This window comes from Lithobates pipiens, unplaced genomic scaffold (assembly GCF_037356315.1).
Source record: "Lithobates pipiens isolate NorthernLeopardFrog02 unplaced genomic scaffold, aLitPip1_a1.2 Scaffold_3, whole genome shotgun sequence".
Classification (NCBI taxonomy): Eukaryota; Metazoa; Chordata; class Amphibia; order Anura; family Ranidae; genus Lithobates; species Lithobates pipiens.
In genome coordinates, this window is record NW_027507790.1 from 237,443,137 (window position 1) to 237,460,159 (window position 17,023).

A 17,023-nucleotide genomic window follows, 5' to 3' on the forward strand; every position below is an offset into this window, starting at 1 on the left:
GTACCCCTACCCATTCACCTGTAAAATAAAGTGCAAAAAAAAACACAACACACGAGATAAAATACTTTATTGCACAGCTCCGGGGGTCTTCCGTCTTCGGGGGTTAAAATAGTTTATTGCATCCTCTGGGACTGTGACATCATAATGGGCGGGGACATCATTCGGCGATGTCCCTATATAAGTCGTCACACGCCGTGTGCCTGTCATTGTCGCCAGAGACAGCGACGAGGCAACAGCTCAAGAAGAGAAGAGAAGAACAGAAGCACAGAAGGGCAGAAGACAGCGGCGACAGAAGACCGGCAAGAAGAACCAAAGAGGGGGACAAGACCCCCAAAGTTGGAAGAGGGCGGCGGCAAAGAAGAAAGCTGGGCTCCTCCGCTAGTAAAAGAGCTAGCAGAAGATAGCGGAGGAGTCCGGCAACAAGACCCCCGAAGACGGAAGAAGACCCCCGGAGCTGTGCAATAAACTATTTTAACCCTTGTGTGCTATGTTTTTTTTACATTTTTTTCACAGGTGAATGGGTAGGGGTACATTGTACCCCATACTCATTCACATAGGGTGGGGGGCCGGGATCCGGGGGCCCCCTAATTAAAGGGGGCTCACAGATTCCGATAAGACCCCCGCCCGCAGACCCCGACAACCAACAGCCAGGGTTGTCGGGAAGAGGCCATTGTCCTCATCAACATGGGGACAAGGTGCTTTGGGGTGGGGGGGCCGCGGCACCCCCCCCATGTTGCGGGCACGCGGCCTGGTACGGCTCGCTCGTGCTCGGATAAGGGTCTGATATGGACCTAGAGGGGGACCCCACGCGTTTTTTTTGGCGTAGGGCTTTCCCTTTAACTCCATACCAGGTGACGGGGCAAGCGACGCCTACTTTGCTGGTCCCGGCTACCTGGAGCCACGCTCAAAATGAGCGGACTTTTCTCCGGGCGGGAGAAGTCCATTCATTTCAAAAGTACGGCGGACTAGCACACACACGGCCGTATTGTCTGCCGAAATGCGAGTCCGCGGACATATTTATGTGCAAAACTACTTTCTTAGTCTGCCGGACTGTTGGGTAAAAAAAGTCCACCGGAGCCCACACACGGGCGGATTGTCCGCCGGACTTTTCCACCGGATTGTTTGATCGTGTGTACGCGGCTTTAGCCACATCCTTGCAACAAGACAGGACGGGATGATACCATCTCTGGAAGTTTTTCGGCCAGGCTTCAGGAGGTATGTGCATGGCCTACACCTAAGGCATTATTTAAGTGTTTGTTACCCCAGCATTTCATATTCCTGATATGTGCCTGATGTACCATGTACTTGTATGGAAAAGTATCCTGTTCTCTTTGTATTGCTCCCTTTGTGAGAAATCCCCGGTGTTCCTGTCAATCCCTCTGTTTTCCAATTAAAAACTGACCACACTAAACAGGAGAGAACAGCAGTATAATTTCCCTAGCTATGCTGGGAACTCAGCCTGGTCTCCTCCAATGATCAGACTTGTCCTGACATGCCCCAGCCCTGCACAGCCATTCACTGGGAAGCTCAGTGTACACACGCACACACACACACAGCAAGCTCTTATACACAATATTCACCATTTAGACACTAAAACGTGTCAACTAAGGTAAAATAACATATAAAAAGTTATCCTTTTTCTGTTCCCCCTTTTTAGGATTACCTAAAATAGTAAACTAAATAAAGGTTACAAAAATTTGAAGACTATTCCGAAACATGACAAAAAAACCTATTGGACACAAAAGGTGTGCAAGTGGCAGTTAACATAGTACACATACTCTGGATTGGGTAAATAAATTAGCAAAGTGTGGTACTGTTAAATCGGAAGTAAGTCAGTCGATTTAAACGTTTAAAAAAACTGTTACATTCCCAACACGTGCGGTGAATGTAATTGTTACATTGGTTGTGTTCTCAACCAATCTCTGTCAAACTATCCAATAGCAGGTGTCATAACTGATCACATGTGCAGCATCATGACACTTGAAGGTCTAACAAAGGCCAAGATGGCAGCTTCATTGGCTGAAAACAATAGGAGGGAGTTTAGTTCCACTTTAGGTGTCCATTTATGAAGCAGTGATCAGTGGAGATCCAGAGGATCGCCACTGATCACAGCCCATAAACAGTTTATAAACCAGAGATAATTAGGGGGAGAAGTGTTTGAACTTGTTCTCCCGCCGATTATCTCCGCACACTGAGAATCCTCATTAAATGACACAGTAATGATCACTTTATGAAGCTGGGATCTCAGCGCTTCACTGACGATCTGTGTCAGAATTCACACTCCCCGATTCACCAGCTCAGAGGTGGAGAACCGGGGAGTGAAGAGAGAATCTGGGGGGATCTGAGGAGGAAAGAGGAAGATGATTAACTTCCTTATGCCTCGTTCAGACCCCCCAACACTGTAACCATGTCCCCCTGTCATATTTATGTGTATACATATATATACATATATATATATATATATAAAATCTGTATATGTATATATATATATATATAATGTGTGTGTGTATATACATGTATGTATAATGTCTGTGTGTGTATACATGTATATATTATGTAGGGGGACTCTTTATTTCACTAACATTAATCACACCGTGTGTCAGTGTATTGAGCTGTGATAATTTATCACTGCTTAATAAATTGACATCTGTGTGTATCGGTGAATTTCTAGTACTGTAATCTTGTAAAGTCTCACGAGATTGCAGTATTAGGGGCCGTTCTCCAGTGTTAGAAGCGTTTGTAGATCGCTTCACTCCTCCAAGGGTGAAGCGATCTACTCCGCTTCATAAAGTGGCACACAGAGGAGAAAGATCTCCTATGTGAATGCCGGAGAATGAAGCAGTGAATAGATTTCACTGCTTCATAAAAGGACACCTAAATATTGTTATAACAAAATTACATATTTTTAACTGACAGAATTTAACACACCTACCTCTTTAACCTTTTGAAGATATACTGCATAACCATAATCAGAGTAACCTTTTTCTCAGAATCTTCAATCATCTTTAGGAATGTTTTGGCACCCAGAAATCCACTGCAATAAAAGCAAATTACAGGAGGCAGCAGAAGCAATTACCATAAAGCACTTGTGGGCCAGTTCTTCTGGCACTATGGTGCGAGTGGGGGAGCACCCAACCTCAGCATTTACAAACATAAAAAAATAAAACCGAAAAAGGAATGCCTTAGGACTTGTTCAGATTGGTGGTGCTAGTGGATCGCTCTTCAGAGAGCATTTGACAGTTGTTGAGGAAGCGTTGTATTGCCTCCTCATCACCTGCTTTAATCCCTTAAAGCAGTTGAATACCCACATAGAAAAATAAAAATAAAAAATAAAAACCTGTAAAGCAACGGCATAATGAGCTAGTATGCACTTGGAGAGTAATAGCGGGTTTAATTCTTGCCACGATCACAAAGCAAAGCATTGTGGCTGCAGTGTACACCCCCAGCCGCTGCCTCTGCAGCTAAAGGAGGTGGAAGTTGGGAGATGGCAAAAGTGCACCTCAACCACAAGGTTTTACCACCCCCCTCAGCCATTAGTGTGAATGAGCCCTCACAGCTCAGACAACATGAGACCATCTTTCCTTTGTGTTCTTTAGAAGTTTGTACAGTTGGAATGTAGCTCTCCATACAGAGAAGACTGCATGCTGACCATAATTGCCCATTCTACCCATAGCTTTTGCTAAATGTATTACATGACCCAAGTGGAAGAGCTTGAACAAATATCTATATAATTATGTCCACACCTCTATTTCTCTAAAACCCAGCAGCTGTATTCTATCTTGGGTATCTCCTAAAACTCCAAAATATTAATGTCCGATATACAGCCATACAACCCCCCTTTAAATTACATAAACAAACCACATTATACAAATTCATGATCCATAACTTGTGCAATAATATGTAACAACTACCCTGTGAAAAACACTGCTAATAGTTCACACAATGCAAATAGTGCAATAATATTTGTAAAAAAATTCTTGTGAAAAAAAGATTCTGAAATTGTATATACTGTATTACATATATGGGGGTCCTAGTGCATGAAACGCGTCGGCAGGAGACACTAGTGCTGATGTCAGGCCACTGTCCGTTACCGAGTCAGCAGCGGCATCCATTGTCGTATGTTTTTAAGATTTATTTATTTAACACAAAACTCATGCTGCTTTTATCATATGCGAAGGAGAACTTGTTAGACTGATAACAGAAGAATGCAGCAGGAGATAGCTACCAGACACAGTGCTTTGAAAAGAGATAACAAAACACTATAGATATATGTGCCCAGCTCAAATTTAATGAAAACAGGTTTACATCCGCTTTAAGCCTCCACTTAATATTTTTTCAACTATGTTATTGCGCTGCACCTATAATTTACAATTTATTTCTGACAGAAGAGTGAGGTGGACATACTCTAGTTGGTGTTAGCAGCAGTCACAGCCTATGCTAGAAGGCAATATATATTGTATGTTGGTTTGCAAATAAATTCTAATTGTAGGTTGCTCTGATTATATTCTGTATCACTACATCCCATAGTTTGTAGAAGTTTTAACTTTTGCGCAAACCCATCAATATACTCTTATTGGGATTATTTTTACCAAAAATATGTAGCAGAATACATATTGGCCTAAATTGATGAAGAAATTAGATTTGTTTACTTTTTTAGTGGATGTGTTTTAGAGCAGAAAGTAAAAAATATTGTTTTTTACCAAAATTATCGGTTGTTTTTTGTTTATAGCACAAAAAAAAATGGTGATCAAAAACCGAAAGAAAGCTTTATTGTGGAGAAAAAAAGGACATACATTTTGTTTGGTTACAGTGTCGTATGACCGTGCAATTGTCAGTTAAAATAAAGCAGTGCCGTATCTCAAAAAATGGCCTGGTGAAGAAAAGGGTTAAATATAGTCCACTGTGCCAAACAACAGTTCCTCTGTGCCAGTCCCATATTTCTTTCTTTATGTTCAACTGATATCCAAAGCCGTGAATGATCTTTCAAAACTCCAGATATTAAAATCAATTAAAAGCTTAAAACAAAATGTACTCACATCATGTATTTGTGCTTTCCCAGCACTCGGTACATACAACAGATTGTTAGTCCAGCGTGGGCTCCACCAGCTCTGTGCTTGATTTTAATAAATGGATTTGCGCTATGATATTCTCTTGTGTTTTGTGACCTTCATGTTGGTTCCTTGTGATTATTGCATGGATGAGTGGATGGTGAAAAAGAGCCATTAAAAAAAAAAGGGGGGTCTAATGCCGCGTACACACGACCAGTTTTTCCATCAGAATAAAATCTGATGGTCTTTCCAACGGAGTTCCGCTGAAACGGACTTGCCTCTACACGATCACACCAAAGTCCCTTTGTTTAGAATGTGGTGACGTACGATGGGACTAGAAAAAGAAAGTTCAATAGCCAGTAGCCAATAGCTGCCCTTGTGTCATTTTTGGTCCGTCGGAATAGCACACAGACGAACGGTTTTCCCGATAGGAATTGATTCTGTCTGAAAGATTGTTCTATTCCTAGGTCCGTCAGAATTTTTGAAAAACAAAGTCCGATGAAGCCCACACACGAATGGAATATCCAATTCCGTTGGACCTTTTCTGTTGGAAAGTCCGGTCGTGTGTACGCGGCATAAGAAGCCGGTGAGTGTCCTGACTATCTGGTGGAGGAGAGGCTTTGAAAGTTTATGAATGTTATGGTTGGTGAATTTGTATAATGAGGTATGTTTTATATAATTTAAAGGGAAGTCATATAGCTGGGGAGTGCTGTATATTAATAAGAGCTTGTATAAAAGAAGTTTTAGGCCCCTTTCACATTGGGCGGACTCTGCCAAGAGTCTGCATGCTCAGCGGGGAATCTGTCCGTTGATCGCCGCTGAGCGGGCGGATAACTGGTCGGTGTCCACTCCGCCTATGCAGAGAAGACACAAACACAGCTCTACGGGTGGTCACTGCCATCCGATCCAATCCACCAGACGAATATGGAACAGATCCCATCTGTCTCTGTTTTTAGTGGATAGGATCAAATGTTGACGGGTGTCAATGAACACATCTGTTAACATCTGCTGCTACTTAGAGGGCAATAGATGATCCAATCGGATCCGCCTGAAAAACTAACAGTCTTTGGAGTGTGGGAGGAAACCCACTCAGGTGCAGGGAGAACATGCAAACTCCAGGCAGGTAGTGCTGTGGTTAGAATTAAAAGCGATGACCCTAGTGTTGCTAGGCGGAATTGCTAATGACTTAGCCACTATGCTAACATTAATGACATCTGTTGTTAAAGTAGCCAGCTTTAAGCCCACGCCCAATGCTCGGGGCCTAAACTGGGCTCATTGTATTACTGCACAAACCAGTAGGAGCATTCCATGTAACCCAGGCTGTGAATGTAGAATTCCATCCAATACCTTATTTTTTTTGGTTGATTGAAAAAAATTAGAACCCTCGTCAAATACAGAATGTAAGTAAAAACCACCCCAAAGTGAGGTGTAATCTTGTCTTACACATTGCCTGCGTTGGAAGATTTCCTTGAATGGGATATGAGAATTTTTTAATTCAATCAGCAGGCTAATCATTGTATTCTGACAGTGGAGGAGTCCCCACCTTACTTATGTGGATGGGGGAATCCATTTTGTGATGGACCTGTCCCACACTCGCTTGAGTGCTTTCATCAGTATACCGCTTGTACCAGTCTGAACATAGATATCAGATATTATAGCCGCATATTGCAACCAAGAACTAGGCAAGACTAGCTTAGCTGCAACACTGGAACTTTTATTGGACAAACTCACACAGATTATATACCCCGCAGGAGAACAGACCCCTCCTGATCATATTACCCTAACAATATAAACTGTAAACAGAAACATAATTAACATGAGCTAATTAACTAGTTACTTAAACCAGCTTAGGTGACTCAATGCCCACCCTGACAATGTTGTGATTAATCAGATATCCCCACTTCAGGTCTTGCCAGCATCAAGCTCACAAAGGACATTACACATTATCATAAGTATAAACACAGAACACCTTCAGACAATAGCAGGTGACCCCAGTAGCAAACTGTCTGGCTCATACATTGGAGTACATGGAACAGAGGCCAATGGGACCAGTTCTTTCAATTAACATGTATAGTTCAGAATCAAACAAACCAGGAATAGCCTTCATATATTTCTTGAGAGATATTGTTGATAAATATTACTGTCTCATTTGAAGTAATCAAAACCACATTCATAGCATCCATTAAGTAGTTGTCCATTATTTGCTTGGTCACCTTGTGCTCCTAATAGACACAGGATAACTTACACATAAAAGGGGCATGGGGAGCCGAGACAGGGGTTTCCCAACCTCTCTAAGGTAAGCTGGGTTCTATGGGCCCCCCCGCCCAAAGTGACTCCTGTCACACATTTGTCTTTTTTTTACCCATCTTTGGGTACCCTAAATCTCACCAGCAGGGGCACAGACAGCAATACAATGAAGGCTACCATTAGGGATAGCATTAGAGCTATAGATATGATTAGTATAAGGGTTGGGATTAGGGTTGCAGGAACAATTTATGTTAGGGTTGGGGTTAGTGGTATAAGGTAGGATTAGTGTTAAGGACATCAGGACAGTTAGCGTTTGAGTCAGAAATACAGGGAGGGTTAGTATTAGATTTGATGTTAGGGTTATACACTAGCCCTGGAATTAGACCTACAGGGGTGGTTAGAACAAGAGCTATAGAGAGGTTTACTGTTAGTTTTGGAGTTAGGGTTATAGACATGGTTAGTTCTGAGGTTAGGGCTAGGGGCACTGGCACTGTTACACTTAATTACATTTGGGGTCAAGGATACAGAGGGGGTTAAGATTTGGTTCTATGGGATTAGTGTTAGGGTTGAGGTAAGGGCTACAGGAAGGGTTAGTGTGGGGGTCGGCGCTACAGGCATGGTTAATGTTCACCCCATTCCCGGCCATCTCCTGTGGGGGAGGGTGTTGGTGTTAGTTTGCCACCCCCCCCCCCCCCCCAATATATCAAGCATCGGCCGCCACTGCTAATGCCCAATCTGGCCAAAAGTAGTTGTATTGAGTAAATGACATCTCATGTCTTTGGGAACTTGTACTCTTCAGACCATTGTTTTGGAATGCCAAAACCCAAACTTCACAAAAGAACATAAGGATGGAAGAAAAAACTTATCACAGACTCCAGCAGCACATCCATACAGACCATGAGGCCTACAGCTGGCTGACATTTAATGTGGCCTCACAATACGGCACAGACCTTCATTTGCTTTGCAAATTCCTTTGTAGATTCATGTACATTTTATTAAAAAGAATAATTATGATTCCTAATGCTTGCGTCTCTAAGACAGTGGTAGTAATGCCTAACTTATGTCATTCCAAGACTGCCTTATGGGGATTTTAATTAGTGTACTCTAGAATCACATTAACTTTCCCAGCAGCTGAGGGAAATTTATCAAAATGCCATCTTGATCCCTGCAAGTGTTGTCACTTGGGAGAGGGCTGCAATTAAGTCATTCCCCTTAACAGTAATCAGGATTTTGTATGTGATTTTTTGGTGCCACCTTGACCCCATTAGACTGACAGTTTGTTGACATTTCAGGTTAGATATTATCATATTATACATTACCGTTTCCCCCCCATAACAGCAGGACACATTTTGCTCCTATTTCATCTTGTTATCTAGGGAGAAATGATGTATTGCCTCAAATTAACCTCGGTAATTGAAAAGACTTTAAAACCGGATACTGAGGTACTAGTAGGGCAGTTAGAGCTCGTGCCAGCCAAGAGATTAAAGGGCCAGTAAAATCTATTTATGAAGCCAATAAATGTTGCAAGGAAGAAATTAAATGTTAAAGGGAACTTGTCATTAAGGAAAAGGCACTTGGCCATGCATGTATGTCTTTAGATAAGTCTGTGCGTTGAATAAATTAGGACTAAACAAAAAAAGTGATTTTATTATTTAGCAAGATTATTAAATATACTATACTGTTCTATGTGGTGGTTCAGTGAAGGGATTTTTGCCTTGTCTAGTTATACTTTCTTGTTGGTCACCAAGCCATACCTCATTGTTTCTATGCACGGTAATGATTATGGTCCCTGAGCCATACCCCGTCATTTCTATGCACGGTAATGATTATGGTCCCTGAGCCATACCCCGTCATTTCTATGCACGGTAATGATTATGGTCCCCGAGCCATACCCCGTCATTTCTATGCACGGTAATGATTATGGTCCCCGAGCCATACCCCGTTATTTATATGCAATGTAATGATTATGATCCCCAAGCCATACCCCATTATTTCTATGCACTGTAATGATTAGGGTCCCCAAGCCATACCCCATTATGTCTATACACTGTAATGATTATGGTCCCCAAGCCATACCCCATTGTTTCTATGCACTGTACTGAATATGGGCTCTAAACATTACCCAATTTTTTCTGTGCATTGCATACATTTTAGCTGATTATAGCCAACAAGGCTAAAGTAAAGGGCTCTAAGATATTTGGCTGTATTGGTGCTATACTCTGGAACAGCCTTTCTCAACATGTTTACCCTTGAGGAACTATTGAAAAATGTTTCGGTCTCAGGGAACCCTGCTAAAAGTAAGCCACTGGGGGATCAGTGGGAAAATTGTCTTGACCTTGGTGGTCATGAAAGTATACCACTGCCTTATAGTAATTGTCAGAAGGCCATCCTGCCAGACTGCTAAAAAGATCATTGCTGTCATGACTTTACCCAGTGGCATTAACCCCGCTGTATCCAGGGACCATCATATGGGAGGATAGTCAGCAAAAACTCAAGGAACCCATAGCACCCTCTTGTGGAACCTTGATGTTCCAAGAACCTTGGCTGAGAATGGCTGCGTTACCAGTTCTAGATACACAGTTGGCCAAAGAATATAAATGAATGACTTGCATGGCTCTGCTTACTATCCTAAAAATTATTAAGAAACTTTATAATGTCTGGGATAAGTGATGAAATATGTAAACTTTGCAGTGGTTCAGTGAAGGGCTTCTTGGTTCTATTTGGTCCACTTAAATGATAACCTGTTGGGTTATACTGTCAACATGGGCGTCTGCAGGTAGGGGCAGGGGGGGGGGCAACTGCCCACCCCTGGAATCGTCAAGAAGGTGTTGCAGTTGCCAGCTGCAGTGTCTGCCGCTAACTTTTTCTGAGTCAGCTGGCTGCTGACACATCTGATGTCCCTCCCTCACCCCCAGTCCGATCATCGGATGAGATGGCTTGGCCATTCCGCTATTCCTCTTCAGTGATTGGCTGCCTGCATGTGTACGTGTTGTGTAGATCCAGCCGACAACACCCACTCAGTGCAGTCAGTGGCCAACCCGCTGAGTAATACGCTGCCAGTGCCTACTCATCATCACATCACAGGAAATCCTAACCTGAAGCGAGTGGCATATACAGTTGCAGGCAACATAGGAAGAACCACAGGTAACAGCAGTTAGGAAGAGCATTCTGATTTATATATTGCTGGAAAGTTGGACAGTTATTACTCGTAAGCTGTGTTTGTGTATGTTAAGAGATAATTCATCTTCTTCACTTTGTATAGGCTGCTTTCATCAAGATCAAAATATGGCCACAACAGATGTATTGCAATACATTGCAATATAAAAAGATTTACATTCTCTAGGATATATATATATATATATATATATATATATATATATATATATATATATATATATATATATATATATATATATGGGCATGGACTGGGGGTGCCCCTGTCCTGAGTAACTTCCAATACAAAGAAACGCTGAATTATCTCTTATATAACACATATATCTTTCCAGTGGAAAGATATACAAGAGATAATTCAGCGTCACTTTGTATTGGAAATTACTGAGGCCAGGCATATCATGCCCATATAAATATAGCCTAGAGAATGTACATCTTGTTATATTGCATGGTTGACCTTAAAATGATGCCCCCCCTGAAAAAATTTCTGCGGACGCCCATGACTGTCAAAGAAAGTTTGCCAAAGCCCAACTCCAGCTAAAACTTTTTTTTACTTTAGGGTAGTGTGTAGGATTAGAAACATTAGTTACGTTTTCATTGCTGTCTGTGTTGCCTTTTGGGAGATTTCTACTCATCGTATCCCGTCTCTTGGGTTTTGAGAAGAAGGATATTTTAGCTCTGTGAAAAATGTGAATTGCATTGCTTCTCTTTGCAGCTATTGTCACTGTCTGGGATCAAGAAAAGCTGCTCTCAGCCCCCCAATATCCTTAATACAGCTTTAAACTATTCTCATCATATGAACACATGCCTCCAGGGCAATAGAAATGCTTATTTGTGTGCCTTCCCATGGTTTGACTCAAAAGTACACAACACATAAATGGACAAACTTCATAATAAATCCTAAACCTAAACTCTAGGCTAAACAAATATTGTCTAAATACAACAGACATGTGTATACTTGAACCTTAGGCTAGGTTCACACTTGTGCGACCTGCATTTTGCGTGGAGGCAGTCCATTCATTTCAGTAGGAACACATCCTACTGACTGTCCCTTTTTCTGATTGTTGAGTTTTATATATTTTTTGGCTTGACTTGGCTTTAAAGCGGTCCCAAAGGATTGACATTTTTTATCTTAATGTATTCCTTGCATTAAGGTAAAAAAATGTCCCATTTTGGCTCCTGATGCTGCCAATCAGAACCTGTGCGGGAGTCGGGTTGGGGGAGCTGGTAGCTTACACAGAGCAGGTAAGCATACCCTGCCTCAGGGGCATTGCTAGGTCTACAAAAGATCTGGCTAGAGCACATAGCAGCGTAGTAAAGAAAGTCATACACTTGGGCAGGCATACACATGCATATAATGTGTGTGTGTATATATCCCCAGAGAGCCCCCCCTTACATCAGGGTCCCCAGAGACCCCCCACATACATCAGGGTTCCCAGAGAGCCCCCCTTACATTAGGGTCTACAGAGAGCCTTCCCCTTAAATTAGGGTCCTCAGAGAGCCTCCCCTTAAATCAGGGTCCTCAGAGAGCCTCCCCCTAAAATCAGGGTCCACAGAGAGCCTCCCCCTTAAGTCAGGGTCCACAGAGAGCCTTCCCCCTGCATCAGGGTCCCCAGAGAGCCCCCACTTACATTAGGCTCCCCAGAGAGCCTCCCCTCCCCTTGGGGACCCCTGCAGAGACTCGGGGCTATGGGCCCCAGATTCGGGGCTATAGCCCCAAAAGCCACCCCCTGCCGACGCCACTGCCCTGCCTTAACATGATTTACACTCTGTAGACATCCAAAGGACCTGAGATTCCTCCTGGGTGTCGCCATCTCGGACATGGTGTCAGCAGTCCCAGAAGACTTGAGGCGGTCACCCAAGTGACACGCTATCGTTTTCTATAGTGTTTTTTTTTATTTTGGCTTCACTTTGTCTTAAAATGCACATACTATATAATCTTGCAGTAAGATCTTCACTGAAATGACAGGGTGTCTTAAAAGTTATCAGTTAACCCCCAGAAACCTAAAACTGTTAACCCTTTCCACAACCTGCTCTCCAGTATAAAAAGGACTGTACACAGCCACCTATTATGGAAATAAATAATAAGCTCTTTGGTCTTACTGATATTGAGAGTGAGGCTATTTGTTTTGTACCTTTCTACCAGGCACTTCACCTGCTCCCTGTAGGCCGATTCATTATTCGGTTATTATGAACCAAGCCAATACTGGTTCTATCATCTGTAAACTTTAGACAGATTTGGAGCTGGATTAATTGTGTTTACCTTAGGAAGAAGAAGGAATCGACACCCAGGTACACCGGACCGCTCAGTGTGTAGAAATATATTGGCTTTTCTAACACTCTTGACTTCCATTCAAAGGAATTATCTGCAATGGAAAAACAAAGTAATGTAATACATAGAGGCATTATTTCGACTTAGCTGTTGTCAGACTTTTTAATACAGAAGGACTCTGTAGTCAAGGGGTCTCCAAAATTTCTAAGCAAAGGGCCAGTTTACTGTCCTTCGGACCTTAGGGGGACAAGATTTTGACCAGAGGGAGTGGAAATATTCCTGTCATCATTGGGAGTAAATATTGTCACATTTAGTATCAGGGGAAGGAATAATGCTCCATTGTTGGTATCATAGGGATAAATAGTGCCCCATTGTTGGTGTCAGTTGGTAGAATAGTGTCTTGTATCAGTGGGAGGAATACTGCCCCAAAGGCGGGATAAAAGCAAGCAAAGGGCCACATCTGGCCCCCAGGCCACAGTTTGGAGACCTCTGCTGGCCATACCTGTAGGCATAAAAAGAAAACATAGATCTGATCAGCCAAATAAAGAAAAAATATTTATTTAAATTACATTGGATTTTCCTTAAGGACAATTTAATCGGTTCTTGACTGGCTCGCATACATATACTGCGGCACAATGGCACCGCTGGGCGAAACCCCATATATATATATATATATACGGGGTTCCTTTAAGAGCCGCCGTAGGGGTGCGCATGCGCACACTGCACGACGGGGGGACCCGCTGTGCTCGGTCGCGATCGCCGTTGGCCACGCGCGATTGCGTGCATGAGTACCAGCATGGGGATTTGTGTGTGTGAACAGTACACACAAATCCGTTTGCTGTCAGAGGAGAGGAGCCATGTCGTTTGTTCCTACTATGTAGGAACAGCAAAATGTCTCCTCTGCCATTCAGTCCTATCCCTATACAGTTAGAACACACTGAAGGAACACACATTTAACCCCTTGATCGCCCCCTAGAGTTAGCCCCTTCCCTACCAGTGTCATTTACACAGTAATCAGAGCATTTTTGGCACTGATCGCTGTATAAATCTCCAATCTGACCGCCGCAATGTCGCAATACTGCTAAAAATCGCAGATCACCGCCATTACTAGTAAAAAAAAATAATAATAAAAATGCCATAAATCTTTCCCATAGTTTGTAGACACTATAACTATTGAGCAAACCAATCAATATACGCTTATTGTGATTTTTTTTACCAAAAATATGTAGAAGAACTGATGAAGAAACTTGTTTTTTAAAAACATTTTTGGGGATATTTATTATAGCAAAAAGTAAAAAATATCATTTTCAAAATTGTCTCTCTTTTTTTCTGTATAGCGCGAAAAAAAACAGCAGAGGTGATCAAATAGCACCAAAAGAAAGCTCTATTTGTGGGGAAAAAAGGACGCACATTTTGTTTGGGTACAGCATTGTATGATCGTGCAATTACCAGTTAAAACAACGCAGTGCCAAATTGTAAATGTGCTCTGGTCATAAGGGGGTAAAATCTTCCGGGGCTGAAGTGATTAAAAATATATGTTCACCCAACGCATTGTTTTTTTGCTTTGGTTAGAAAAGATGAGGTTAAAACAACTCCATTAAGAAGATTTAAACTCAATTACTTTCCTAGGCACTTAAAGTGTAATTCCACTTTTGTGGGGAAAAAAATGCAAGCAAAAAATAATAATAATAACAGTAATATTGCAATTAAATGTTATTAAAAAAAATACATTTTCCTTTTCAATCTGCAGCCACTGTAATTTTCTGTAAAATGCAATATGGCTACCTGGAGGTGTTATGTACACAGAATGTATACAGCACACCCCCCAGAAACATAATTTCCTGCTTGTGTGATTGGCTCACCGATTTTCCCAGAAGTCTGCACTAAATTACAAGTCAGATTTCAGCAAAATTTCATTTTTGCTGAGATACTCCCAATAGGAAATTGCTTCTAAAGGGATGCAGACCCTGCTATTTTCCTCATTAGATCCCTGCAAGTGCAGCAGCTGATTGATAATTATGAAACCACTCCCTTTAGATTCACTTTCCGCATGGACACAGACAAACACACTGGGATTTCTTCAGAAAAACAAAAACGTAGGAATCTGCAACAAAGTTTGAAAAAATCGTTGTAATGTACATAGATCACCCAGAGGGGAATTTTTCTTCTAAACAACAGTGGAGTTACTCTTTAAGCTCTAGTATGCATCTAGTAGAAACTGTGGGCTGGTAATTTCCAAAACATAGAGATGTCCTTCTCAGCATTTTTACCCTAATATAATCCCTAACATATTTATTAGATCTCAGGGAATCCCTGCTAAAACCTATTCATTGGGGGGGGTTAATGACATAAACCCCCCTTACATTGGTGGTCAGCAGGAAAAATGCAACCATTACAGAGGTGGTCAGAATACCACCCTTACAGACAGATAACTGGCACTGCTGGCTTTGCCAAGTGGTGTTGGTTCCAGGACCAACAAATCTAAAGTCAATCAACCACAGCTCGAGTAACCCCTAGCAGCCTTTGGAGGAACCCTGGTTATGAATGGCTGATGTAGAGATATCGCAAGGTCTTGAGTGTATATAGATGAGGTGAAAACAAAAAGAATGAGCATTTTGGAAATGCAGCAGCTGGGAAATCGCATGGTGCCTGTGCGGTTTGGGATTGTGAAGAATGAATGGCAGCCCCGTGCGCTTTTAAACAGCAGCGCGTTTTGACTGTGGGTGGTTGCAGGTGCTGGAACCCCACCCGCAGTAATGTGAGCCAGGCCTAAGGGCTTATTTACACTAGTGGCTGGGGGCGATAAAACCCTGCAGATGAGCTGAATGTTTACTACCTCCCAACTGATACCCCTTTTAGCTGCACAGGCTAAAAGGGGTATCAGTGCACCCATCCAGGGCAATGATGTGGGTCTATGCACTCTGTTAGCCCTTTATAAATTGTGACTTGTGTCTTTTTTCGACCTCACCTACTAGGTAACTATGTAATAAATGAATAATAGATCTAATAGTATACATACCAATATTAAAGACACTGGCCAACTGACTGGTGTGCCCAGAAATGATCCACAACAAGCTGAGGACTCGGATCCCGTTGAGGGTTGGATATTCTTGAGTTGGGGTGTTGACTGTCATCACAGCCTGGATATTTTCTTGTAATGAAAAACTCTTCAGAACATGACCTAAACAAGCTAAATACAACAAATTCTTCTTAAATGATGTGCAGGAGCTGGATGCATCGAACAATATATCTTCAAGTTTTGGCTTGGCCGGGAATATTAATGTATTTTAGCAAAGTCAGCAGATATTTTTTTTTAAGCTATAAGAGTCCTGCAGTGACAATACATAACCTGATAAAACCAAGCACTTCTTGTGATGGTGAAGTGGTGAAGACTAGGTTAGCTACATTTTATAAGGAGAAATTGTATGTTTTGAAAAGCATTATAATTAATAAGCACGGAGGTTTTCAAACATCAATAATCTTAGAATAGTTCTCTTTCCTGCAGAGAAAAGTGGTGGAAAATGTTATAATGCCTGTACTGTGTCCTTTCGAAGGTCCCCCTACTTTGATGTTGTAGAGCATGGGTGCTCAACGTGTGACCCTCCAGCAGTTATGGAACTACAAGTTCCATCTCATGTCTCCGCCTTTGGGGGGTCACACTGGTAACTGTCAGCCTTGCAATGCATCATGGGACTTGTAGTTCTGAAACAGCTGGCGGGCCTCAGGTTGAGCACCCATGTTGTAGAGCAAGGGTCTCCAAACTTTCTAAACAAAGGGCCAGTTTATGGTCCTTCAGACTTTACGGGGGCAGGACTGCGGCCACTGGGAGTAAAAAATTATCCTAGCGTCAGTGGGATTAAACAGCGCATCTTTGGAATTTAGGGGGAGGAATGGTGCCCTATCGCTGGTGTAAGTGGGAGAAATAGTGCCTCATCATTGGTGTCAGTGGGAGAAATAGTGCCTCATCATTGGTGTCAGTGGGAGAAATAGTGCCTCATCATTGGTGTCAGTGGGCGAAATGGTGCCTCATCATTGGTGGGAGAAATAGTGCCCCATTGTTGGTGTCAATGGGAGAAATAGTGCACCAAAGTGTTAGTAGAAGCAATTAGTGCCCCGTTGTTGTCAGTGGAAGAAATAGTGTCTTGCGTCAATGGAAGGAAAAGGGTACAAGCCAGGCAAAGGTCCACATCCGGCCCCCAGCCGCAGTTTGGAGACTTCTGTTGTAGAGGGACTTTTATGATCAAGTGTTCCAGAGAGCTATACCAGTGGTATTATAGCTATCAGA

General features: G+C 42.3%; 1 protein-coding gene across 1 annotated transcript in view; it reads right to left on the bottom strand.

Moving 5' to 3' along the window:
• Positions 1 to 17,023, bottom strand: part of LOC143941032 (O-acyltransferase like protein-like) — a 121,530-nt gene that overhangs the window by 48,644 nt on the left and 55,863 nt on the right. The window contains exons 6-8 of the mRNA XM_077462914.1: positions 15,758 to 15,928; positions 12,730 to 12,832; positions 2,933 to 3,034 (exon numbers count right to left, since the gene is read on the bottom strand). Coding sequence (XP_077319040.1) covers positions 2,933 to 3,034; positions 12,730 to 12,832; positions 15,758 to 15,928 — 376 coding nt within the window. The remainder of the gene's footprint in view (positions 1 to 2,932; positions 3,035 to 12,729; positions 12,833 to 15,757; positions 15,929 to 17,023) is intronic.